At 49.3% G+C, this 25,628-nt stretch overlaps 4 protein-coding genes across 9 annotated transcripts in view; 3 read left to right on the forward strand and 1 right to left on the reverse strand.

Annotated features, from left to right (window-relative positions):
• The window catches only part of LOC120444341 (protein slit), a 55,709-nt gene extending 46,013 nt beyond the window's left edge, over positions 1-9,696 (forward strand). For 2 of the 4 annotated variants that reach the window (XM_039623911.2, XM_039623913.2), the window contains 8 exons: positions 209-280; positions 1,828-2,196; positions 2,264-2,335; positions 3,086-3,229; positions 3,295-4,819; positions 4,883-5,042; positions 5,589-5,731; positions 5,801-9,696. In XM_039623911.2, coding sequence (XP_039479845.1) covers positions 209-280; positions 1,828-2,196; positions 2,264-2,335; positions 3,086-3,229; positions 3,295-4,819; positions 4,883-5,042; positions 5,589-5,731; positions 5,801-5,887 — 2,572 coding nt within the window. In that variant the 3' untranslated portion in view covers positions 5,888-9,696. The remainder of the gene's footprint in view (positions 1-208; positions 281-1,827; positions 2,197-2,263; positions 2,336-3,085; positions 3,230-3,294; positions 4,820-4,882; positions 5,043-5,588; positions 5,732-5,800) is intronic. The other 2 variants (XM_039623912.2, XM_039623914.2) reach the window with 1 other exon arrangement.
• A 525-nt stretch (positions 9,697-10,221) lies between these two features.
• Positions 10,222-15,033, forward strand: LOC120447201 (telomere-associated protein RIF1). Its single transcript, XM_039628693.1, has 4 exons — positions 10,222-10,450; positions 10,527-12,993; positions 13,055-13,350; positions 13,427-15,033. Exons 1-4 carry the CDS (start codon positions 10,349-10,351, stop codon positions 14,810-14,812), a joined length of 4,251 nt encoding a protein of 1,416 aa, XP_039484627.1. The 5' UTR covers positions 10,222-10,348; the 3' UTR covers positions 14,813-15,033.
• A 1,613-nt stretch (positions 15,034-16,646) lies between these two features.
• Positions 16,647-21,861, forward strand: LOC120447202 (glycerol-3-phosphate dehydrogenase, mitochondrial). Of its 2 annotated transcripts, none has more exons than XM_039628695.2 (8): positions 16,647-16,775; positions 18,838-18,990; positions 19,055-19,208; positions 19,280-19,389; positions 19,465-19,577; positions 19,645-20,504; positions 20,719-21,422; positions 21,596-21,861. In XM_039628695.2, exons 2-8 carry the CDS (start codon positions 18,889-18,891, stop codon positions 21,728-21,730), a joined length of 2,178 nt encoding a protein of 725 aa, XP_039484629.1. In that variant the 5' UTR covers positions 16,647-16,775; positions 18,838-18,888; the 3' UTR covers positions 21,731-21,861. The 2 variants fall into 2 exon arrangements, with proteins under 2 accessions (XP_039484629.1, XP_039484628.1); XM_039628694.2 differs by lacking the exon at positions 16,647-16,775 and adding an exon at positions 17,517-17,673.
• A 34-nt stretch (positions 21,862-21,895) lies between these two features.
• LOC120447203 lies at positions 21,896-24,327 on the reverse strand. 2 transcript variants are annotated; one of them, XM_039628697.2, is made up of 5 exons: positions 24,094-24,327; positions 23,368-23,481; positions 22,695-23,308; positions 22,421-22,631; positions 21,896-22,357 (listed from the first exon to the last, which is right to left on the reverse strand). In XM_039628697.2, the coding sequence occupies exons 1-5, from the start codon at positions 24,266-24,268 to the stop codon at positions 21,900-21,902; spliced, it is 1,572 nt and encodes a 523-aa protein (XP_039484631.1). In that variant the 5' UTR covers positions 24,269-24,327; the 3' UTR covers positions 21,896-21,899. The 2 variants fall into 2 exon arrangements, with proteins under 2 accessions (XP_039484631.1, XP_039484632.1); XM_039628698.2 differs by having other exon boundaries at positions 24,221-24,286.
• Between the last annotated feature and the right edge of the window lie 1,301 nt (positions 24,328-25,628).

Below are 25,628 nucleotides of genomic sequence, written 5' to 3' on the forward strand. Positions count from 1 at the left end.
CCTTCGTTGTGTTGTATAAATACGATGTATTGGCTTCCCTGCTTGAACAATAAAAGAAAAAGTCACTACCATAAAATAATCTTTAACTGCAAACGCATTACAATTTAATTTCCCATTCAAGCCCGATAAAAACTTGATTACCCTCTAATTAGCGTATCCACAACCTGCAAACGAGTACCTGACATTGCGTAATCTCTTTCCGTTGCAGCAATCTGTACGACAATCAAATCTCATGCGTTATGCCCGGTTCCTTTGAGCATCTCAACTCACTGACGTCGCTGTAAGTAACCAGATACCCGGAATCCCGGAATCTCGGAATAGCAGATTCTCTGCTTGGCAATTAAAACTGTGCCAAGTGCTCGGGATGCACTTCAATAGATAAATGATTTGGCTTAAGCATTAATTGGCCTGGCCGGCGGATGGGATGGCGAGGGGCGAGGGGCGAGGGGCTGTGGCTCCTCGCTCGTAAAATGAGGTTAATGGTTCTGATTGTTCTCCAGTTGAACTCTTGTCTGATGTGGCTGCTCTGGCCGCACTGTCTGCTTGTGTCTGCCATGTGCTTCGTCTGCTGCCATCAAATCAGTTTTGCTTCTTCATGCCAGAGCCACCGAAAAGCACAGCAAACTATTGGATATAATTCAATTGAACTTCAATTTATAGCATGGCTTTCTGCTCCTCCATGTTTGGGTTTCTGTCTGCACTGCTGCTGCGATAACAGATACCACTAGCTCCTCATTCTTTCCATGCGCCATGGCCATGTGCCCCATGCTCCCCATGCTCCCCATGCTCTCCGCCTTTGTTGCCTGTAAATCATCCCCCAAGCACACAAAGCCAAAGGGGAGAACACACACACACACTGGCATGTGTGTGCGCCTTCGATGATTTAATTAATTAAAATCGAGTTCAATGGAGAGCGCCCAAGCCAGTCGGCAGTGTAGGAGAGGCAGAGGTGCCGTGTGGTCCGCTGGGCTGCTCGCAAATTATTGTAAAATTCATTTAAGTAGCTAATAAATAGCATCAATGAAATTCATTAAGTGCTGTGCACCACATGACACCCACCACCACAGGCCCGCCCAGCAACCACCGCCCGCCCACTTTGCCACCTTCAAAGGTGTTGCGTGAAAGGAGCCCAAAGTGTTAGTTAGCTGCCTGCGGCCTACACTCTCTGCTACACTGGGAGAAATAGTTTCAGTTGAATATCAAGCACCACATACTACAGAACAATATTAAATTGACTGTTAAACTATTAGTTTCTACAATTATATTACTAGAAACTTAATTTTCAATAGTATTTGTTCATTTTTAGTGGCAGATGGTCCTGATACAAAGCTTACTTGGTGGGGCTATAACTTCCCAATGAAGACTAGTATACTCATACCATTTGTAGTGACGAAGTGACTTATTTAGTAATAATTTATTTCGAGTGTAGGCCTTCTAACACATGCACATGTTATAGGGAGCTGGCATAGCTGGTGGCATGACAAAGCAGAATTGCTTATTAAATTAGTCTGGACTCGGCTGCAACTTTGGAATTGCCAATGTAATTTGTGCGCCATTGTTTCACTTACTCCGCTCCTAAAGCCCCTGGTCCGCATAATTAAAGTGCCTGGCATGGATTGGCGAGTGGAAAGTCAAGGGAGTGGTAAAGGGAGCTGAGGGAGTAACATATGCTGACTATGGCACCAAATGAATACGGAATTAATTTATCAAACGCCCATGCGGCAGGGCGGGAAAATTGAATTATAAGAACCCTTTATCAACGCCGTTATCGTAATCGTTTTTTATGGCCCATGTTGTCACATTTTTTTTTTGGTTCCCTTCCCGCAGGAATCTCGCATCGAATCCATTCAATTGCAATTGTCATTTGGCCTGGTTTGCGGAATGGCTGCGCAAAAAATCACTGAACGGTGGAGCGGCACGTTGTGGAGCCCCGTCGAAGGTACGTGACGTGCAGATCAAGGACCTGCCCCACTCGGAATTCAAGTGCAGCAGCGAGAACAGCGAGGGCTGCCTGGGCGATGGCTACTGCCCGCCATCCTGCACCTGCACCGGCACCGTGGTCCGCTGCTCGCGCAACCAGCTCAAGGAGATACCGCGCGGCATTCCCGCCGAGACATCGGAGCTCTATCTGGAGTCCAATGAGATCGAGCAGATTCACTACGAACGCATCCGTCACCTGCGCTCCCTCACCCGACTGTGAGTATCTTTATTGTGCACCCCGAAAGGAGTTTGGCTAACTCGCCACTTGGCATTCCATTCGCAGGGATCTCAGCAACAACCAGATCACCATTCTCTCCAACTACACCTTCGCCAATCTGACCAAGCTGTCCACGCTGTAAGTGCAACTAGGCCTAATGACTTTTTAATTGCTCCGCCGCAGCACGGAAACCACGAAATAACAGCAAAAGCAACGCAAATCGAAGGCATAAGAGGGCTTGACACAATTCTGCGCCAATTGCATCGTTTGTCGACCTGGCCAGGGGATTGGGTGTGGGATTGGGCCATGGCACCGGTCTCTGGCCTGGTCTTTGGCTCGAGGTCTGCCCCTCTGCAAGGCAATGGAAGCGCAGGCACGAAATTCATTCCGAGACGTAAAGTCGAAATCGTGACTCGTGCTTAAGCATTAGTCGTTGACGCGGACTGGGACGCCAGTTACAGTGGTTCCTAGTCGAATGTTGTAGTAATAGTGGATAAAAATGGATAGTGTACAGCTATCACTGCTATTCGAATTCGTTCTCTAACGTTAAGTCATTGAAGTTCCAGATTAGTCTCAAAACCCACATATTCATACAGTATGAATTGGACTTTCCTGTTATAATACCCAATCGCTAAGCTATAGCTCGTGTTATAGAGGACAATCTTGGATGCTGTTTGTCCAACATGAGCCCACTGTCTTCGTTGATGTTCGCTATCCACAATCAAAGCTTAGCCGTTATTTCTGGTGTTTCTCCTCCGTTTGCGAATGGAAAACGTTTTGCAATTACTTTCATTTCTTCATCAATTGCCGCATGTGCCTGTTTGTGACTGTGTGTTGTGGCCTAATGCAATTTGTAAACGTTTCTCCGGTCTTTCTGCCCTTTTGCAGCATCATCTCATACAACAAGCTGCAGTGTCTGCAGCGGCATGCGTTGTCTGGCCTGAATAACCTGCGCGTGCTTTCGCTGCACGGTAACCGCATCTCGATGCTACCGGAAGGCTCCTTCGAGGACCTCAAGTCGTTGACCCACATGTGAGTAGATAGGGACAGTAGGAACCCAATTTGGACAGTCCATTGAACTCTCATTTTTTGTACAGAGCGCTGGGCAGCAATCCCTTGTACTGTGACTGCGGCCTGAAGTGGTTCTCCGACTGGATCAAGCTGGACTATGTGGAGCCGGGAATTGCACGTTGCGCCGAACCGGAACAGATGAAGGATAAACTGATCCTGTCCACTCCCTCGTCGAGCTTCGTTTGCCGCGGCCGCGTGCGCAATGATATTCTGGCCAAGTGCAACGCCTGCTTCGAGCAGCCCTGCCAGAATCAGGCCCAGTGTGTGGCCCTTCCTCAGCGGGAGTACCAGTGCCTCTGCCAGCCGGGATATCATGGCAAGCACTGCGAGTTTATGATCGATGCCTGCTACGGAAATCCGTGCCGCAACAATGCCACCTGCACGGTGCTGGAGGAGGGTCGCTTTAGCTGCCAGTGCGCTCCGGGCTACACAGGTGCCCGCTGCGAGACGAATATCGACGACTGCCTGGGCGAGATCAAGTGCCAGAACAATGCCACCTGCATCGACGGAGTGGAGTCGTACAAATGTGAATGCCAGCCGGGATTCAGTGGCGAGTTCTGCGACACCAAAATCCAGTTCTGCAGTCCGGAGTTCAATCCCTGCGCGAATGGAGCCAAGTGCATGGACCATTTCACCCACTACAGCTGCGACTGTAAGGCTGGTTTCCATGGTACCAACTGCACGGACAATATTGACGACTGCCAGAACCACATGTGCCAGAATGGCGGAACGTGCGTGGACGGCATCAACGACTACCAATGCCGCTGTCCAGACGACTATACGGGCAAGTACTGCGAAGGCCACAACATGATCTCGATGATGTATCCACAGACGTCGCCTTGCCAAAACCACGAGTGCAAGCACGGTGTCTGCTTCCAACCGAACGCTCAGGGCAGCGACTATCTATGCAGGTGTCATCCGGGATACACTGGAAAGTGGTGCGAATACCTCACCAGCATCAGCTTCGTGCACAACAACTCGTTTGTGGAACTGGAGCCACTGCGTACACGTCCGGAGGCGAACGTGACGATAGTCTTCAGCAGCGCAGAGCAGAATGGAATTCTCATGTACGACGGCCAGGATGCTCACCTCGCTGTGGAGCTGTTTAATGGACGTATTCGGGTTAGCTACGATGTGGGTAATCATCCTGTGTCCACGATGTACAGTTTTGAGATGGTGGCCGATGGAAAGTACCATGCCGTCGAGCTTCTGGCCATTAAGAAGAATTTCACGCTGCGCGTGGATCGCGGTTTGGCCCGCTCCATCATCAACGAGGGCTCCAATGACTACCTGAAACTCACAACGCCCATGTTCCTGGGCGGTCTACCCGTGGATCCAGCACAGCAGGCATACAAGAACTGGCAGATCCGCAACCTTACCAGCTTCAAGGGCTGCATGAAGGAGGTGTGGATCAACCACAAGCTGGTGGACTTTGGCAATGCCCAGCGCCAGCAAAAGATCACACCAGGATGTGCCCTGCTCGAAGGAGAGCAGCAAGAGGAGGAAGACGACGAGCAGGATTTCATGGACGAGACACCGCACATCAAAGAGGTGGGTTGCCCCTTAGTTACCCTTTGTAAGGAATTCAGCTAACTAATATTTCCCCTTTTTCAGGAGCCGGTGGATCCTTGCCTGGAGAACAAATGCCGTCGCGGCAGTCGCTGCGTGCCGAATTCCAATACCAGGGACGGCTACCAGTGCAAGTGCAAGCACGGCCAGCGCGGCCGCTACTGCGATCAAGGTGAGGGCAGCACTGAGCCCCCAACAGTCACCGGTACATACATCTATCATGCTTTTGCTACTCACAACTCACACCCGGGTGTACACCATTTACTACTAACCATAAAAAATATGACTTAATGCTGAGTGTAGCGGGGCACTTAAAACATATAAGTAGTTGACTATAAAACAGGTGTTGCGATGCAATCAGTAAAGTGCACCGCTATTTTTTTTTTGGTTAAGAATATGTAGTAAAAGTTAATGGATATTCAACTTAATTTTTTAAAAAGGAACGTCTTATTGTGGGCTTAAAATTCAAAATTAAACAGCGAAGAACGCTTAAACGTTAATCAAATGGTGGCACATGCTAAATATTAATCCTACACCAGCAAGCTTTAATTATTGACACATATACCCACACGCATATTCATGACATTCGCTATTCACGCTCTCATCCATCAAAGGAACACATCATGGGGTTTTTGGGGGGGTGGCGACACTGTGCACTTTGTTAGTTCTAATTATCCGAGCGCAACTCACGTTGCAGCCACTGCCTTAACCCACCGACTAATTGCGTTCCGTTGACTCTTTCCACCCACAGCGGCGTCCACCTGTCGCAAGGAGCAGGTGCGCGAGTACTACACGGAGAACGACTGTCGCTCGAGGCAGCCGTTGAAGTACGCCAAGTGCGTGGGCGGCTGCGGCAACCAGTGCTGCGCGGCCAAAATTGTGAGACGGCGCAAGGTGAGTGAATCTGCATAGAACATATGGCCTGAGTTCCAAAACTAATCAATCTACCCGTTTTGCCGACAGGTGCGCATGGTGTGCAGCAACAACCGCAAGTACATCAAGAACTTGGACATCGTGCGCAAGTGCGGATGCACCAAGAAATGCTACTGACTGAAAGATGCGACTACCCAATTGCTCGAACGGAGCAATAGCAGCTTAGATGTTAGTTTAGGAACAGGTTTAAATCTAACTTATAGTAGTAGTAATAGTAACGATAGTCTTAGCCATAGCAATAGGGATAGCACGGATGTTAGGGGGACGAAGGATGAAGTGGAGGAGAGTGCTGACGCGGGGGAGACAACGGAGGAGTTGAGGGAGGAGAGTGATGATTACCCCACGGACGGCATGCAGTCCGATCTCTACGACGACACCATCGATGATGACGATGATGATGGTCTCGATGATGATTATGCAGATGAGGAGGATGATGAGGAGGATCCAGAGCAGCTACCCGATCCCAAGGGTCTGGTAAGTGTGCCAGATGAAGAGGAAGACATGGGTTACGACGAGGATGACGAGCGTATCGCCATGGAGCGGCCAAGAACGGTTAGACCCAGGCCCGATGAGGAGCATTTCCTCAACGAAGAGGGCAGTGGCTTTGGCGGATTCCGATCGCGATTCCGGCCGAGCAACAGCTTTCGGGAGACTCAGCTGGAGAATATCCGCAAGAAGCTGCTCACAGAAGCCCAGGCGGCTCCAGAAGCGGCAGTTGCGGTGGCCGTGCCGAGCACTGCGATAGATCTGCGCGAGAGCAGCGGCCACTTTGCCAACGATGACGAGGATGGCGAGGACGGCGATGACGGCGTCGATGACGAGTTCGCCGACACGGGGGAGAACCAGGGGCGCGGCTTCTTTGGCTCCCAGCAGCAACAGCGCAAAAACGGTCCGTATCACCGCAAGAACGGCAACGATGCCATCAAAATCATCTCAACGCCGCTGGGCAAGGTGAGCATTGTGTACCAGCAGACGGACAAGGACCAAAGTCCGGACAAGGATGCGCAACAGCAGCAGCAAAAGAAGCCGGCGCTCACCGACTTCGATGCCCTGTCACCGGACCCCGAGAGCAGTCATCGCTTTCCGTCGCCCCACCCCAAGATTACACCTGTTCTGACGCCCGATGGCAAGGTGGCGCTGCTCTACCGCGGAGACTCGGAGAGCTCCAAGTACGAGCCCATTCGCAACCTGACGCACAAGTTTTCCGGTCAGCCGGCCAAGGAGCCAAAGCCCAAAACCGAAGACTCCTCCTCGGCGGAGGACTCTGTCTACACGGACAGCGAGGATGCCGAGGATAGTAAAAGTGACGCGAGTGCTGGAAAGTCGCCACCAGTGGCCAGCACGCCTAAGCCACTGCAGCCAGAGATCTTGGAGCCTCCAGATAATGTCCAGCCAGGAGGGTCCTTTATAATTCGGCCCACCTCCGACTCGCTTCTGCCGATGATCAACAGGCCGCTGTCCGAGGTTCTCGGGATCAAGAAGAACCAATTCCAGGAGACGCGAGTGCGCGACCAATTGCCAACGCAACAGCCTCCGCCTCCAATGCCGGAGGCCACGTCCCGCAGTCCCGCTTCCGGACATCAGTTCCTAGCCAAGGTGAACCTGGCTGAGTTCCCGACATCCGGAAGGACGCTCCAGACGCCGCTGATCCCCAGCACCCACGACTTTGACTTCAGCCGTGACAACACGATGCTGGACGAGCGGTCGCGGGTGCGTGAGTTGGAAAAGCAGCGTGAGCGGGACAAGGAGCACAACGAGGCCACCAGCAAGGGAGCCACCGAGGCGCACACTATAGCCAACGAGCAGCTGCTCTCCAAGACGGAGGTCATCAATCTGGCCATTGTGCCACAGTTTGACGAGGACTTGGAGCGGCTACAGCGACTGCAGGAGAATGGTGGTCGGCGCCACCACAGGGCGCGGCATCGTCATCGACAGCAGTCGGAGGAGGAACTGTCTGGCATCCATTGCATCATGCAGGTCATGATGGGCGTGGCCGCCGTGTCTACGGTCTTCGGCATGCTGGGCACCTTCTTCAAGCAACGCATCCTCGATCAGCTGCGCATGATGCACTGGTAGTACAACAAGGGGGATTCGATGTTCGGTGTCGAATGCCCCACATCCCCCCACCCCAACCCCGTTTCCTGCATCGTCACGATCATCATCCAGTCTATGGAGGCTAGCTGCCTTCGGGATGCGAGGTCCTTCTTCTACTACTAGCTCTCATATACTCGATTATATACTCGTACTCGTACTCGTACCATATGCCATATATTAATCGCATAATCAATGTAACACAGCGGCATCGATTTGCTTTCGTCCCTTTCCGCTTCCTTATATATATATTTATATATATACATTTATATATCTATATTATCCTTCGGCATTGTGCCTGCAAATGCGGACACTTCCTTGCTACACATGTATTCTATATATTCGCATATATCAATTTACTAGTGCAAGCTACCCAGGCGATGTACATAATAACAGAACCATAATACGGCGATCAATCGATCCGGATATCTATGTATTTATGTGAGACGCAACTGTAGCCCCTGCCGGAAATTAGCTGACCCACGTCACTTCTTCCCCGTTCCTTCTTTCGCACGTCGTGTGCCCTTTTCCTTTTTCCAACCGCAGGACATTCAATCACATCAGCGTATACAAGCTTTAAGCAAGTCATTGCATGTGCCACGCCCCCTCGAACTGAACGCCCAACCCGCCCAGCATGAACCCCGCAGAAAATACATTCCCTCCATCCCCCCACCATCCGTCATCCGCCAGAGGAACCAGTCGAGGAACTCGGAAATTGGACATAGAACAGATTCCTTTTGTAGATAGAAAACGAAAACAGTTGTTGGGAGATGGTAACCAGATGAATGTCGCATGACACACGATAAATAATGATAAACTAAACTAAAGTTCTAAACAAAAACACAGTAAAATCGCACAGAAGCGCACGCATTACAAAATACAAACCTGCAACGGTCGTTTTAAACGCTCCGTTCAGGGGTCTCAAAGAAACGAGTAAACGATAATAAGTGCATAACGAAAACCTTCTTTAGTCTAAGTTGCTCAAAGGATAAAGTATTTTGATAGAACCAGAACGGATCGAGAAACAAACCAATAAACCACAAAGAATCGAAACAACGGCCCCCAAACGTGTAACGAATTTCCAACAAATTGTTGCAAGTGTTTTCCTAGAATTAGTCCTAATTAAACTAAATGTGTGCAAATCGAAGCGTAACTAATATTACAATTAATCTAAACTAATTGAGGAAACAAAAACCTAAACATAAATCGGATAACAACATCTAAGCTGGGTAGTCGCATGTAAATCTCTAACAATTAACAATTACCGACCTAAGTTAGACCTAAAAAATCGAAAGAAAATCGAATCGCATTTAAAGAAATCTACATAATAATAATAATTTATACTAATCTATATATACTTATATGTATGCTGTATGTATGTATGACCCTATATGTATATGTAAAATGTTTTTGACTATTTTTCACTATTTATATTCATATATATTATATATGCATATACGATACATGTGTAATAGCCCCTTTTGGTCATTTTAGTTGTCTTTTATATATATTTAATACGTGTATTATTTTTATTAATTATTCAAGTATAACTATGCGCACCAATTACACGCATACCTTATGTATAACCTATTGACAAATATATATATATATATTATGTGTAATAGCTGTTGCTAAACCAAGTTTAATTATCAGTTTTTTACTTTCCCTTTTTCCGGCGAAGCTTTCGACGGTTCACAGCCGCAAAATTGTGTTCAGCTAATTAATTAGGAACAGAACGTGTCCCGAGCAGTAATGGGGGAAATGACAATTATTATATTCATTTCTGTGTGTAACAATTATTTCCTAATAAAATTGACAAAGAAAAATGTTTAAAATTAATTGAGTTAGTGTTTTTCATACGCGTCAGTTTAAAAAGAATATAAAACATAAGAGGCGTCGATAATGGATGATTCTAAGTATCTTCTCGAATTACCTTGGAATACGTAATTAAAGAGTAAGCAGAGTTTTGGGTTTAAAAATCCATTATCAAATTTAGGGAATCTAGTTTCAATGATCTTATGAAATGAGAAACCTAAAACGGTGCAAACTGGTTTCGGAGGGCGAAACTTGAGATCTGCTTTTTAGTTTTGGGATAATATTATACAAAAGGGAAGTTACCTGTTGATACATTCTGAATTTTACGTTAAATAAATAGCTTTATTCCACTTGTTGAAATGGGAGAAAAGATTTTAGTAAAGCAAGCTCTTTGTGATTTTGGCGGGATTTTAAATTTGAATTTTGTGCAACTTCCGGTGCTGCAGAAGTCTGGCAACTCTGAATCTGTCTCTTTTGTATTTTTTTGGTATTAAACCTGCAGTCGCCGATAAGTTATCGATAACACATCGCCCTGCTTTTGCCATCTCTAGCCACGGCAGTTCGCGCGCTTTTTTCTTCAACAGTCTTTAAACTGCGGGAAAATTACTTGTGGCGGTCGCAGGCGGAAGAACGTAATATAAATAAAAGAGCATATTATCCCGCGTACAAGCCATGGATATAGACTTCGGCGCGGAGGCGGGGCAGTCCTACCGCACGGTGCAGCTCTCCGCGAAAGAGGTGCTCGCCGCTGGCCGCCGTCAGCATTATTGCAACGTAAGTAGGCCACCCAATTGCAGAGCCATGTATGTATCTTACTAGAGCCCCCCTCCATTTCCATGTTCCCCACCAGATGATCGACCTGTTGGCGAGCAGCTGCAAGAGTTCCGGTCTGATAGCCACTTCCTTCACGGACGACGAGCTGGTGGAGTTCTGGCTGGGTGACATCCTGCCGCTTATGTTCGATGCGGACCGCAAGATCCAGGACTGTGCCGTGGCAGCCCTGGCGGAGGCATTGGTGGCTCTCGACGTGTCCGTTATCCACTCGGCCAGGTGCTGGCCCCAGATCCGCACTGAGTTCGTCAACAAATACACCACTATCATTGGGGAGATGCGCGATGCTAAGAACTCCAACTGGCACAAGATATGGACGCTGCTGGTGCAGATCATGGACGAGGATCTGCTCCGGGGCTGTGTATATATCAACAAATTCTTGGCTCTGGTTGAGTTGGGCTTTCGTAACCCGGATAATGGTGTTCGTTCGGAGGCATTTCTTTGCTGGCGCGTGCTCATCAAGATCTTTGCCGCCTACGACGAACTGACATCCGTGAAGAGGCTTCGATTGCTGCTGATCCCCCTGCGCACATCACAATCGCGATCCTCCCACGTGAGTGGCATCAAGTTGCGAGTGTGGTGGTATCTGCTCACCAGCCTGGACCAGGAGGTACCAAAGTCTTTCGACAGCGCCGTCGAGCACTTTCTGGCTTTTATGTTGGGCGGAGGTCCACGAAATCTGCCCACGGGTCTGGCCCACAACTACCAGACGGCCCGGGAGTTGGCCCTGCCCTGTCTTGTGTCCCTTTGGGGCGTGGAGCCCAGTGAACCGCTGCAGCGTCTGTTCAGAGAGCTACGCTTGGAGACCTTGGTGCAACCCTCGCCTCTGATGAGTGGAGAGGTGCTGCAGCAGCACTGGAAGCCATTGTTGGGCGCCGCTGTTTCTGGATTGAAGTTACTTAGCGAGAACGATGCCACCGAAGCAGAACAGCTCCTGTTGCAGCTGCTAGTCCGCAATCTGTGCCTCGCCATGTTTCGGCTGGCAGTTGCTCCCTTCAATGTGGCGTGCTGCAGTGAAATCGAGAAAATCCTGCAGTCCGAAGATAACTCTGGAGGCCGAGTTGTACGAGCTCTGTTCAATACCATAGCCGCTGATAACTTGGCAATGGAGCGTGTGGCTGGAAGCGACCAGCTTGATGTTCTGGAGGCCTACTTGAAACTGGTCCTGAAATCCAAGACAGAAGTTCCAGCAGCCATTCTGCAGCGAAGTATCGCTTGCATTTTCGCAGTCGACCGTATTGAGGCGAGCAATCAGAACGAGTTTCGGATGCTGGGCTCTTTCGCCGAGTTTCTGATGCAGAACAACGACGAAGAGGACTTTGAGGGATTCGCAGTCAAGCTACAGGTGTGGCGACAGGTGTCGCAGGCGTTGTCCAACTATCTGCGAAACAATGCGCTGGAATACCGCGTGGCACACAACGCTTCCCTTTTGGACACTTGGCTTTTATGGCCACTTCAGACACTGGCTGCCTTTGCTGGGCGACGTGCCAGCAACTCCTTCGATGTCTCATTTTGCGATCAGTGGCGCCAACTGGTAAACGCAGGACAAAACGCACCGGGCAGAAGGAAGTTCTTGACGGACCTGAAAGCCACACTTACAGACCTCCTTAAGAGCAAAGACGAACCGCACTTTGCTGAGCTCTTCGATGCTTATGTGAGCTCCGTAATCAAGCTTGGACTCTGTAAAGATGCACCATTGTATAAGGACGTCTTTGGCCTACTACAAACCATCTTCGAGCAGCCCTCCTCCCAAAAGACCCTCGAAGCCTGTTTAAACACCCTCCGCAACCTGGTGGTGGAGTTGCGCCAAAACGAACTCATGGTAGTGTTCGATTCATTGAAACCAACCTTGTCCTCTGGCATCCAGTGCTGGAATAAGTTGAAGTGCGAAGGAGGCTTCTTGGAGGAGTGGAAGCGGGGTATTCAAGAAAAGTTTCGCAAGCTGCCCATGAAGACTATGGCAAATCAGCTCAAGGAACTCTTTAAGGGAGACGACCTCTTCGTGATCATACCTTCAGTGTGGAGTCTAAACCCCGAAAAGCTGACGGATCGTCAAAAGGAGCGCTTCGCTGAGAAGTCGGACATTCCAGCGCTGTACAATGATATGTCGCAGTCCCAGGACTCCGCATCCATAAAGCCCTGGACTCCCAAGAAGGTGGTTATCGCAAAGAGCAAACAGGGTGAACTGGCCTTAACCGGCAAGGATGACAACGATGAGGTGATCGACATAACGCCAAGCGAGGAATCTGAGAAGGAACCAGTGAGAGTTGAGGTAATTACACCAATCCGAAAGAAACCTGGACGTAAGTCCCAGGCTCAAAAAGATGAGGAGGCCGCTGCCAGGGCCGCAACTCTTGCCGAGGAGCCGCCAAAGCGTCAGACGCGAACACGGGCTGCTCAAAAAGACACGGAACAGGCGGCACCTGAACGCCAACTCAGATCGCCAAAGAAATTGCCACCGCCTCCGGTCGTACAATCTACAGCAGGTAAGCGCAACAAGTGACAGGTGGGCTTAGGATGTTAATCCCAACACTTGAATTCTTGCAGCTGCCGGTAAGCAGGCAAAGGTTGCAAAACCCACCCCCGTTGTGGTAATTGCGCAGAGCGAGGATCTCTTCCCGGAAGTCGCAGCTGAGCCAGAGCCAGAACCTCAGATAGAACCGGTTAAGAAACCCGACCCTGTTCCCGAAACAACCACTCAACTGACTCCGCCTGATGTGCCCTTGGAAGCTGTACCCTCTACCCAGCTGCCGGGAGCTAGCGGCGATCCTGCCCCCTCAGCGGCAGCTGTGGCTGCCGGGGAGACGTCGCCAAAGAAATCCGGCACACGAATATGCAACTTGGTAAGAAAATTCGATCGCATTAGAATCTGTAAACTGATTTCCACTTGATAACAATGTTTTATTCTCCTTTTCGCAGAGTTCGCCACCTGATCGCAAGCAGACGAACAACTCCTCGAGTCCAACTCTGCGGCCCAAGCCCACGGGACATCTGACTGGACGCGGTGCTCAGCTGATCAACATGATCCGCAACAAGAAGCTGGACGCTGCATCCGGTTCGCCGTATGCGTGCATGTCTACATCGCGCCTGGTCCACCAAGTGACGCCGGCCCGTGTCCAGGATCGCGCCGAGCAGGTGTCCACGCCCACCAGCGAACTCAACGAGCTGACGGGCACGGATCAGACATCCACGCCGATTCAAGCACCTCCCTCCAAGGATCTGCTGGTGTTTTCCAAACGACTGCCATCCCCATCGGCCAGTCCTTCGGTGAGCATCCTGAAGCGCAAGCTGCGATGCGAAAGTCTCGATGATGTTACTCTCGACTCGCCGGCCCTAAAGCGAAAGCGGGTTAGCTTCCACGACCCACCGGTGTCCGTCACCAAGGAGTATCTACGGGATGTTGAGGAGACGCGCAGCAGCTTGAAAACCAAGCGCTGCCTGCTCATGGACAAGGTGGCCCAGACCACCGAGATGCGCCAGGCGCTGAGAAGACGCGGTCGGTTGGATAGCATAATAGAGATAGAACGTTTCGCCAGCGAGCAGACGGCCAGAACAGCGACGACGGACAAGAGCCTGGACAAGTCCACTGGCGAAGCTCCCGAGGAGGATGCCTTCACCAGCTTAAAGTGGAACGACACAGGAAATGCGCACAACATCAGCATGAGTGAAGAGCCCGTTAAGGCGATGGAAGTCGAGTCTGAACCAGAGCCAGCTGGTCAGGATCTAGCCATCATTGATCCAGAGGCCGCCCTGGATCTGGTGGTGGAGCAATTGCCGCTGGAGTCGGTTTTGCAGCGCTACTTTGACAAGAATCCGCTGAAGAGCGCCGGCACATTGTCCAAGTTTCTGTCCGCCCAAATGGGAGCAAACGAAAAACTCAAGACAAACGTGCTGGAGACCCTGTCGGAGAACCACTCCAAGGACTTCCTCGATCACGCTGTGCGGGAGAATCTGTCGTCGGTGGTGTGCGACCGCCTGAACCCGAACTCTGTGCTGGAGTACGTATGCGCCAAGTCGAAGATCAGCAACAGTTGCCGCAACGGGCTGCTGGCCCAGGTACCCGAAATTCTCAAAAGCGGCCCGCGCTCCGATGCCGAGCGACTGGCCTTCGTGGAACAGCTGATGGTGCAGTGCAGCCCCGGTGACGACCTGCTCCTCGATCTCATTGACCTTCTGATGCGTACGCGTCGTGAGCGGAACAGCAGCAGCACCACCTCCACCCACCTATCCAAGGGCGTTGTATCCGCCGCTGGAAGCCCTGACAACGTGGCCGAGACCGCGGCCGACTCCTCGTCGAACTTGTGAATTGGACCTGACTTGAAATTACAAATGAAATATTACGCACTTGGCCATTGCCATCGATTAAGCATGGAGGTACAATTGTAACTAGTTGGTTCTAGATAGTTAAGTTTAAACTGCATTATGTTTAAGATATATATTATGCCCGTTGGTGTATTATGTTTCGGCTGCAAGAACTTGCTTCGTATTTTTACAATAAATTCAATATTTTATTATTATATAAATTATATATTGATGGTGTTTTAGGTAACAAGATAATGGTTCATTTCGCTGTGTGAGCGAAGGGAGAACTTATTTCTTTTGGGTGCAGCGATCATAATTTCAATTTTGATAAGAAAACCGTTCGATGATTGGAACTTGCATTCAATTGAAATTAGTCTATTAAAGTCTGGGAGTTACTCAGAAGTCCAACGTGCAGACATGTATCTCACAACGTAATCGAAAACCATAAAAACGAAGCTAATCTAATCTACTCCATGTTTGTGTTAATGTGTCGATACGTCAATAATGACTAGACAGCCACTTTTCCCATCAGGCAGATAAATAATTAGGATGATTGTGATAAATTAGTGAGTTGTGTTCAGCGAGTTCAATGAGTGTACGAGTCATTGATAACATTTTGTTACGGTAATCATGATGCAAATGAATCGCATATTCCCAGTGATAAAGTGGCTCTGCTTGTGTAATGGATGGAATATACATAAGTATTATTGGTAAATTACGTTGGAGGTAATCAGATTTCCAGTTGGCATAGGGCATCACAAAGCCGTTGAGTTCCGCTTCATTGGTGCCAGTGATTATGCTGGATATTTTGGGGGTCAGGCAGTGGCACCTTCAGTGGAGGGCAAGCTCCACGTAGGAACCTCCACTGGTGCCGGTCCAACCCTATTCCTATCTGGTTGATTTTGCTGATTTGTTGTTCTGGTCGCGGCAAAGTCAAATTACCCCGCCTTCCGTCTACGCGTCCATTGATAATGTTCACGTGCTAGCAAACAACGCGTCGTCGCCGACATCGGCAGATAGAGATACGTTGTCGACTGGCGACGCCGACGATCTTAAAAACCCATACTCTGTATACTAAATGGCATATATATATATACATATGTAGGTGTTCGTCTTTCGCTGGCATTTGTGCAAATACAATACTATTATATTCCAGCGTGGGCGGAGCGCTCTGCACGCCGCTGGTGCGTGTTAGGTGCTCCGTGCTCCGGCGGACAAGACGTTGGATACTTTGTATCAGTTACAGGCGGCGTGATAAGTGCGCTTTCGGCACAATTAGCCAGACGTTTTAATTTGGGAATGCCAAGGTCGTTTGTAGGTCTGTACTTAGCACGGGTCTGTACGGGCTGCTTGTAGGATCCCGATTCGACAAATCGACGGCCCATGTACGAGTATAAATAGCGATGGAAAGTTCTTGCTTAATTGCGCAAGTGAAACTGACCTACCTAACCCAGGCCATCTCGTGTACGATGACGCAGTTCGTCCGTACTTGAGTCTTCTGCTCCGTCTGCTCACTGTCTACGGAATCAGCCCAGTCAGACCAGTCAGCCCAGTCAGCCGATCGAGAGCACAGTCTAATGCCTAATGTACAACCCCCCACAAGAAAAGATACTATACGTATTCATACGCCCCGTGGACCGTTCGTATCCATGTGTGATTCATTCATAAGCCGGTTGCCCTCGAAATGCGTGAGGCACTTGTGAAATGGGCGCTCTTATCAGGCGTTTAGTTCCCGAATCGATTTCGATGGCGTGCCGTGGAAATTCACGGAAGAGCAGCCTTGCTGGCCCGCGCAGCCTTCTATCAGCAGCAACAGCACTCGCCGCATAATTGAATAATCTGAATCTGGCGAGCGAAGAGCGCGAAACAATAAAAATATCAGATACGCTGCCCGTCCGCCGCCAGTTACAGAACCAATTCGCTCCGACACACAACGTGGGCGCATCTCGCAGGTGCCAAAAACGAGGTAGTAGTTTCAGCAGAAACACGAGAAGATACTCGTTTAGTGATCGGTTCATACGTATGTAGATATATCCGTCGGGTAGTTTGTTTAATTTTATGTGAAACAGTTCGTGACACAAAATAAACATATATGTATATACAAAACTAGTGCTTATCGCTCTCAACATTCTTGGATAATACTTTCCGCCAAATGAAATACAGCATTTGTAAAAAGTGGAATGGAAAATTTCCGACTGTGTTAACTACATTTATTTATGGTGATGTGCTAAAGGATGCTTGTGAAAATTTAAGGATATTTATTATCTATTTAAGCCCCGAAAGACTGTTGAATTAAAGATGGTTACACCTCAAAAACAACTGTTTCCACACAGAGTGAGAGAAAGGTCACTAAAATTACCTGATATTCAGCACCATTCATTACTAAATTCCAAGCTAATGGAATGTATCTATTGGATATGTCTTATAAAACGGAAGTACTAAGGACACTATCGTGAAACAACATTGCACTAGGAGCGCGGTTGAGCATCTCCTGCGCATCTCATGCAAAAGCGAGAAAAAGTAGCTGCTGCAGCACGAGAGTCTGGCATCTTGAGATCTGCCATTTGGCCAATTAGCCGGGCCAAAACGGGGCGGATGGCTGGGGAGGAGGGCGTGGCCCAACAGCTGATGGCGCCGAGCACGAGCACCACGACGAAGTGCAGCAAAAGTTTTCTCGAGCGGAAAAAAAAGCTGAATGCAGTGCAGTGCAATATATTCGCAGAGCAACGGCGACTGGCGAACCAAACGGACGGAGCAAGCGGAGGAGTCTCGCTTCCAGTTCTCAGCTCAGCAGTTCCAGGCCCGGAATCGTATTCGGATTCGAATTCGGAATCGGATCAGATAGCATCCAGAGCCACAACTAGGTGAGCTCAATAACCGATTTGCCTTGGCCGAGTGCGGATGCGGAAAGCGGAAAGCGGCGAAAATCGACTGCGAGTGTCGCGGAAAAGTGACTCAAACTCTGATGTAATCATTTTCACATGCCATTACGGCCGCTAAAAACGTTCCGTTCGCATTGCCATTGGCATACTCATTCTCATTCTCGTTCTCGGTCATACTCGACAATCGGGCGATTTCGATTTCGATTTCGGCATTTTTGTGTTTCGCACTCGGATTCAGTCTGTTGCTGAGGCGCTCGCGGCCTGGAAGCCAAAAGGTAAACATTGTCACGATTCGATTCTATTCTACTCGAATCGGTTTGCATTGGAGCGATTTGGAGCCACCGAAATAGTGCGTCCAGCATGCAGCTGTGCGGATTACGTTCTGGTTTGTGTCCAGTATTCCGGATCCCAACTTTCGTATCCGTATCTTTATCTGGGCGCCAGCAGTATTGATTTAACACACATTCGGAATCCGATGGACGGGAATGGAATGGAACCTTCCAATGGGAAGAGAACGGATAGTTGGCCAAAAGCTTTACGCAAAAGCTCCCATCAGCTGTAAAAGCCAAAAGCGCGCCAAAGAGCCGATGGAAATATAACCGAGAGCGCAAGTGAGAGAGAGAGAGAGCAAAAAGAGTGCAAAATTAATTCGGAATTCAATTTGCTGTTTAATGCCAGATTTTATGGTGTTTGTGATATCATCAAATTCCTAAAAACTGAGAAACATTTGTAAAACAAGTTTCGAGTTGCAGATTTGCAAACAGTTGTGTCACGGCAGTATCAAAAGTGGGAACAGTGAATAGTGAACAGTGTTCCATAGTGTTCCCAAACATGAAAATCCTTCTTAAGGAGCGAATTATTTAATGCCATAGTATACCCTTAAAGTTAATTTCAAACAAGTGGTTTATTAATAGAAAAATGTGTGCATAATAAGTGTTTATTATTAGTTTATAGATCCTATATAATATTTAGGAACACTTTCAATCTGAGAATCCTGAAAATGCCAATATAAAATAAGTGAGAACGCCACAAAACATACATATGTATGTATAATATCAGAAGTTGTTCGTTTTTATTGCATACTTATGAGCTGAGGCGCACTAAAAATAAGTGAAATTGATTGCGATTGCTTTTTGACCTTTGCAGCACAATATAATACTCGATCGTTTCAACATAGTTTCGTGAGAGATCCCCGGGATGACCTCGCGAATGTTCAAGTTCGGCGTAACAGCCGCCAGCGCCTGTGTGGGTTCCGTCCTGGCCTCGTACACCCTGGACCGCTGGAACACCCCCCATGTGGTACGTAGTCGTTAAGATCCCTAAACTTAAATCACTCTATTTAAGACCCTTATACCCCGACCAGGTTAACAATGCCACCGTGCCGCCGAAGAGGAAGCGCACGCTGCCCCCGCGTGGGGATCAGATCAAATCCCTGATGAGCGGCGAGGAGTTCGATGTGCTGATCATCGGCGGCGGAGCCACGGGAGCTGGATGTGCTCTGGACTCGGTCACGAGGGGTAAGTGTGCAATGATTCTCACCGACTGGAATTGCCTTTAAGAAACGCCTTCTTCTTTTCCCCAATCAAAGGTCTTAAGACCGCCCTGGTGGAGCTGGATGACTTTGCCAGCGGCACCTCCTCGCGCTCCACGAAGCTCATCCATGGCGGCGTGCGATACCTGCAGAAGGCCATTTTGGGCGTAAGTTATCAGAGTCTAGACCTTCGGCTAGAACCTCCCCCACAGTAGAGTGCTAACCATCCACTGCCATCTCAGCTAGATCTAGAGCAGTACCGCATGGTGAAGGAGGCGCTGGCTGAGCGCGCCACCATGCTGGAATCGGCGCCCCACTTGACCCACCCACTGCCCATCATGCTGCCAGTCTACACGTAAATTGCAATACTACCTCTGCTCCATATCCGTGACATAGCTAACTAGATAATCCCGATTCTGCAGATGGTGGCAGGTGCCCTACTACTGGGTGGGCATCAAGGCCTACGATCTGGTGGCCGGCGATCGCAACGTGAAGAGCTCGTACTACCTCTCCAAGAAGGATGCCCTCGAACTGTTCCCCATGCTCAAGAAGGACAAGCTGTGCGGCGCCATTGTCTACTATGATGGCCAGCAGGACGATGCCAGGATGTGTCTGGCGGTGGCGCTGACTGCTGCTCGCCACGGCGCCACGGTGTGCAATCACGTGGAGGTGAAGGAGCTGCTCAAAAAGGACGACGGCACTGGCAAACAGGTGCTGTGCGGAGCCAAGGTCAAGGATCATATCTCCGGCAAGGAGTTCACCGTGAAGGCCAAGTGCATTGTGAATGCCGCCGGTCCCTTTACGGACTCCATTCGCAAGATGGACAACCCGACGGTGAAGAGCATCTGCTGTCCCAGTTCCGGTGTTCATATCGTACTGCCTGGCTACTACAGTCCCGATCAGATGGGTCTGCTGGATCCCTCCACCTCCGATGGCCGCGTCATCTTCTTCCTGCCCTGGCAGAGGCAGACGATCGCCGGCACCACCGACCTGCCCTGCGAAATCACCCACAACCCCACGCCCACCGAGGACGAGATCCAGTTCATCCTCAACGAGATCAAGAACTATCTGAATGCGGACGTGGAGGTGCGCCGCGGCGATGTGCTCTCCGCCTGGAGCGGCATCCGCCCACTTGTCTCCGATCCCAACAAGGACGACACCCAGTCCCTGGCCCGCAACCACATCGTCCACGTTAGCCCCTCCAATCTCATCACCATCGCTGGCGGCAAGTGGACCACCTATAGGGCCATGGCCGAGCACACCATCGATGCGGCAATCAAGGGTGAGTCCTCCAGTTCAATTTGATTTTATAATGGATGACTGGTGTGCTGGAAACTGTTTACGATGTCTATCTTATTCATTTATGATACTGATAAGTAACTAAGATAAGATTTGATGATTCTCCATAACTGAATTAGTCAATGATTCAATATCCGGTTACTTTATAACCATTCCTACTCCGGCAATTACGTAATCCACGGATGTTCTAATTGCAGCATGCAACTTAAAGCCAGAGCGCGCCGAGGCGGTAACCGCTTATCTGAAGATCGAGGGCGGACAGGGCTGGACCCCGACCATGTACATCCGTCTGGTGCAGGACTTCGGACTCGAGTGCGAGGTGGCCCAGCACCTGGCCAAGTCGTACGGTGACCGCGCCTTCGCCGTGTCCAAGATGGCCTCGCTCACCGGCAAGCGTTGGCCCATCATCGGCAACCGCATCCACCCCGAGTTCCCGTACATCGATGCCGAGATCCGGTACGGAGTGCGGGAGTACGCCTGTACCGCCGTCGATATGATCGCCCGTCGCCTGCGACTGGCCTTCCTCAATGTGCAGGCGGCCCAGGAGGCGCTGCCAGTGATCGTTGACATCATGGGCGAGGAGCTGGGCTGGTCCAAGGACGAGAAGGAGCGCCAGATTAAGCACGCCACCGAGTTCCTGGCCAACGAGATGGGACACTCGGTGAACCGCACCTCCAAGGAGCGCATACCCATCAAGCTGTCCAAGGAGGAGATCCAGACGTACATCAAGCGCTTCCAGCTGATCGACAAGGACAAGAAGGGCTACGTCTCCATCAACGATATCCGCCGCGCCCTCAAGAGCTTCGGCGATGGCGACGTCTCCGGCGAGCAGCTGCACGAAATCCTGCGCGAGATCGATACAAACATGAACGGCCAGGTGGAGCTGGACGAATACCTTCAGGTGAGCCATAAACTAAACTAGGGGCATTCCCAGGACAAGAAATTTTGCTTACGAAAAATTCACTTCATTCAATACGAGTATATATGTATATATTTTATATATTTGTGTTTTCAAGTATAAACGTTTTACAAAGAAAGTACACGAACAACACTAACATTCATTTCAAATTCCAGATGATGTCGGCCATCAAGACCGGCGACGTGGCCTACTCCCGATTTGCGCGCATGGCGGAGCTGGAGGAGCAGAAGCACGAGGCGGCCAATCTGAAGCAGAAGATCAGCGTGGACAGATCCGGAGGCGGCCTGTAAATGCACCACCGACTTAACAACGACGACCACATCACGCGGCCATCGGAAGCAAGGACTAGGCTTAAGATCGAACGGTTAAGATCAAACTTATTTTCATTTTGCTGTTAATAAAACTCTTTCAACTCACAGAACACAGACCGCCCCCACTTCCCTCCTACGTTTTACATTTTTAACTTATCTGGCAAGAGTACGAGTTGGCATCAGTTTTGGGCTGTGCACCATTGGCATTTGGATTGATCCTGTTCTGATCGGCAGGATTCGGTTTAGCCTGCTGTTGCTGTACGTTCGGTTTTGGATTTGGTTTGACGGGAGTAGACTTCACCTTCTGCTCGCTAGGATTGGGATTTGCTTTGCTAGGAGCAGGTGACACCTTTGCATCGGCAGTGATGGGTGACTTCGACTTGGGATTTGAGGTGGCGGGCGCCAAGGGCTTCTTCGGTTCACTAAGTTGTGTTTTTGCATCCGAAGTCTTAGTTGAAGCTTGAGCTGGAGGATTGGATGTGGCGGCCACTTTGGTTTTCATGAACTTAGTTGGTTCAGCAGCAGCAGGTTTGCTTTCCTTTGTGGTGTTTTCCTTTTTCTGTCCATTCGATGGCCTGTTCTCAGCTCCTTTGTTCCTACCGCCACCTTTGGGAAAATGAATCTTTAATACGAATTGCCTTGATTTGGAAGTGTACGTGGTGTTCGTACTGAAAGAGTTCTGCACATTGTTCTCGTTGTCGTCATTCAGATTTCCGTCGGCCTTGCGGAAGGTATACTCGCACTTCCTCAAGTAGTTGAACATATCAATTCGCTGGCAGTCGGTTAGGTCGGCAAACATGTCCAGTTTGGGGTCCCAGAAAAAGGGCAACCTGCCCTTCCTCGGCGTCAAAGCTAACGAGTCCGCCAGTTTGCTCATCATCTATAACAACATTACAAAATTATGAGATTATTCGAATGAATTCGAAATATATTTGATATTCACCTCGATAAGTATATCTTTAACGGGTTTTTGCCAGTAGCTGGCATCCTTTGCGATCAACTGCCACAGGAAGACCGTCTTGATGTGGTAGCTCTTTAGGTTCGCCTTGTTCTTTACATTGCGGTTCTGCTTCATCAGACGGATTCCGGACTTCAGGAACTGCTTTCCGTGGAGCAGACGGCGCTCTGCCTCATAGAAGGAGGCCCTGAAGGATACGTTGTCGCATTTGGCTGGCTTCATGGGCTTCGGAACGGCATCCCAGTAGAGCGTTCCAGCAAAATGTTTCCTTTGCTCCGGAGCCAAGATCACTTGTGCTGCTGAAAGCTTGATGGCTGGCACGAAGTCCACGGAGTACTTGCAAGGCCCCTCCACAAAGATCGTGTGGGCGGGGCCGCACTTCTTATATGTAAGCTTCGAGATCTCGCCTTGCACCTCGATCTGATTGCACATTTTGTTGAGCGTCTGGTTCATGATGCCCTGCAGGAAGCTCTGCAGCTTGTCCTCCAGCAGCTGCTTTTTGTTGTTCACGATTTTCTGGAGGAGATCAAACACTGGCTTGTTGGGCTCCCGATTCCCGATAATCTCCATCACCTTGGTCATGTCCAGTATGACGTTGCCTGTGCAAAATGGCTTTCTAGCGCTTACCAGTAAAATTGTTTCTCTTCATCAATCTCACCTGGCTTGCTCGCATCCGCCTTGACAACGATTTTGTCATTTTCCGGAAAGACTAGATGGACAACCAAGTCGTACTCATCGGGCATTGATACCTTGACCTTATCGCCATATCCACCTATACAGGGCATAAATGCAATAAATGCTTCTGTCAACCAGCAAAGATAAGATACTCGTATCCCAACTACTTTTACTGCAGAATTTCAATTGCATTTCGACTTCTAGGAAACTAGCGGCGAAAGTCTGATATGCCACTGTTGTCCTAGACCATAAGAAGCCAATAAAACTGGTTGGATTCTTCTAGAACTTAATACTCAACGCAGCTAAGTATACACATATCTGTATATTTCTTTTTGCAGCCGGAAGTTGAGAGTCACGTTCTGTACCATAAAATGTATACATATATACGATGTTTGTTCAGATTACGAGGAAAGCGAAAGAAAAGTACTTATTGATTGGAAAAATTGTAAACATTTAGACTGTCTTGTTAGAAGTAAGGTATACGCCTCTAAGTAGATTAACAGGAATCGAAAAATTATTTAATAAATGAACCAATATTATTATTGATAGTCGTACTAGTTTCTTATCGCATTCTTATTACTTAGTAATTTGTAATGTAATTTGTTACTTTTAAGCCACTGCAAGCCGACTTTCTCGTTTTTTCACACACTACGCGAACGAAAACGGCTGCCAATGGAGAAGAGAGAGCCAATTGGCGAGTACCACATACCGCCCAGTGTTGTTCCCTTGAGCAGCTTGCCCAGAACTCCCGATCCCTTCCAATGCGAGTACACCGCATCCCTCAAGGCGCTGAAGTGGGCGGCGTACGGCTCGCGGTAATCCCTATTAATGCTCACGTATTTGGCGTTTGCCATGTTGCAACTATCTTCCAGATTCCTCGCCATTTCGCCAATGCTACTGAATTGCTTCCGTCGTCGAACGCCGCTGAAATCTATCTGATCACTGGCTCGTGCCGGTCTCTCCCAGCTGATTAGTGCTGGAGCGTTGAGTGTGAGTATCTGGCTCTGAAAAATGTTGAGTGTTTATTGCTGAGAGTTGAGAGTTTCCGAGAGCGGAGTATCTAAGTATGTGTATCTCAATTATAAATAACAATGGAAGCTAGCTTCGGCATGCCGAAGCCTAGATACTCTTGCGTAAATTATGTTTTAAGCATTAAGATTACGTTTCAATTAAAGACAACGGACCTTTGATTGCTTTTCTAGCACCTTTAATATATTAAATTTTATAATGTAATTGTCGACTTCGCAGTATATTTGTACCACTTTTCGCAAAAATAATAATATATCCATCGAAAATGACGCGAGGCTAGAATCGAAAGCTACCCAAAACCTTCGAGAGGATTTTGCTCCGCTAACATATCTTCTTTATAATCAAATATAATCTAAAATATTGACAATGAGATCGTTTTTGTCTCGAAATCAAGAAGGGCCACTGAGTACGCTGAGAACAAACGATCTCGATGTTTTTCGTTCTCAATTTATAGCTGCAATCGAATGGTGGCTTTTGGGAGAGTTTGCTACAGATAGCTTTATAGAGACTATTTTGGTTTAGAAACGGACCGAAAGACAGGCGGACATGGCTATATCGAATTTGCTTTTAATGCTGATCAAGCATATATACACTTTTATTGAGAAATGTTTTCTCCCAACTCGCGATTGCTTAAAAAAGAATATAATCAAAGTAGGAAATGTGAATAATTAGGATTCCTTAATTTCTGTTTTCGCCGGAAATAGAAAAAACAAGAGAGAACGCTGTAGTCGAGTTTCTCGACTATCTGATACCCGTTACTCAGCGGGGTGCTACCGCACCTAAAACTGTGGGGAAATTTCTCCTTTGGGGTGCGGGGTGCATATGATTAAATACCCCGGTGTGCGGTGTGCGGGGTCCGGTGTCCGGGGTCCAGGGTCCCGTGTCCGGTGTCCGGGGTGCGGGGTGCGGGGTCCGGTGTCCGGGGTGCGGGGTGCGGGGTCCGGTGTGCGGGGTGGGGGGTCCGGTGTGCGGGGTGCGGGGTCCGGTGTGCGGGGTCCGGGGTGCGGGGTGCGGGGTGCGGGGTGCGGGGTCCGGTGTCCGGGGTGCGGGGTCCGGTGTGCGGGGTGCGGGGTGCGGGGTCCGGTGTCTGGGGTCCGGGGTGCGGGGTGCGGGGTCCGGTGTCCGGGGTGCGGGGTCCGGTGTGCGGGGTCCGGGGTGCGGGGTCCGGGGTGCGGGGTGCGGGGTCCGGTGTCCGGGGTGCGGGGTCCGGGGTGC

The sequence above is a fragment of the Drosophila santomea genome, chromosome 2R, assembly GCF_016746245.2.
Source record: "Drosophila santomea strain STO CAGO 1482 chromosome 2R, Prin_Dsan_1.1, whole genome shotgun sequence".
NCBI lineage: Eukaryota > Metazoa > Arthropoda > Insecta > Diptera > Drosophilidae > Drosophila > Drosophila santomea.

Coding starts and splice junctions, on each gene's coding strand:
- LOC120447201 (XM_039628693.1), top strand. CDS start 10,349: ATGGATATAGACTTCGGCGCGGAGGCGGGGCAGTCCTACCGCACGGTG. Junction 10,451..10,526: donor GCCGTCAGCATTATTGCAAC/GTAAGTAGGCCA, acceptor GTTCCCCACCAG/ATGATCGACCTGTTGGCGAG. Junction 13,351..13,426: donor GCACACGAATATGCAACTTG/GTAAGAAAATTC, acceptor TCCTTTTCGCAG/AGTTCGCCACCTGATCGCAA.
- LOC120447202 (XM_039628695.2), top strand. CDS start 18,889: ATGACCTCGCGAATGTTCAAGTTCGGCGTAACAGCCGCCAGCGCCTGT. Junction 19,209..19,279: donor TCTGGACTCGGTCACGAGGG/GTAAGTGTGCAA, acceptor CCCCAATCAAAG/GTCTTAAGACCGCCCTGGTG. Junction 20,505..20,718: donor CATCGATGCGGCAATCAAGG/GTGAGTCCTCCA, acceptor TTCTAATTGCAG/CATGCAACTTAAAGCCAGAG.
- LOC120447203 (XM_039628697.2), bottom strand. CDS start 24,268: ATGGCGAGGAATCTGGAAGATAGTTGCAACATGGCAAACGCCAAATAC. Junction 23,482..24,093: donor CAAGGGAACAACACTGGGCG/GTATGTGGTACT, acceptor TGCCCTGTATAG/GTGGATATGGCGATAAGGTC. Junction 22,632..22,694: donor TTAAAGATATACTTATCGAG/GTGAATATCAAA, acceptor ATGTTGTTATAG/ATGATGAGCAAACTGGCGGA.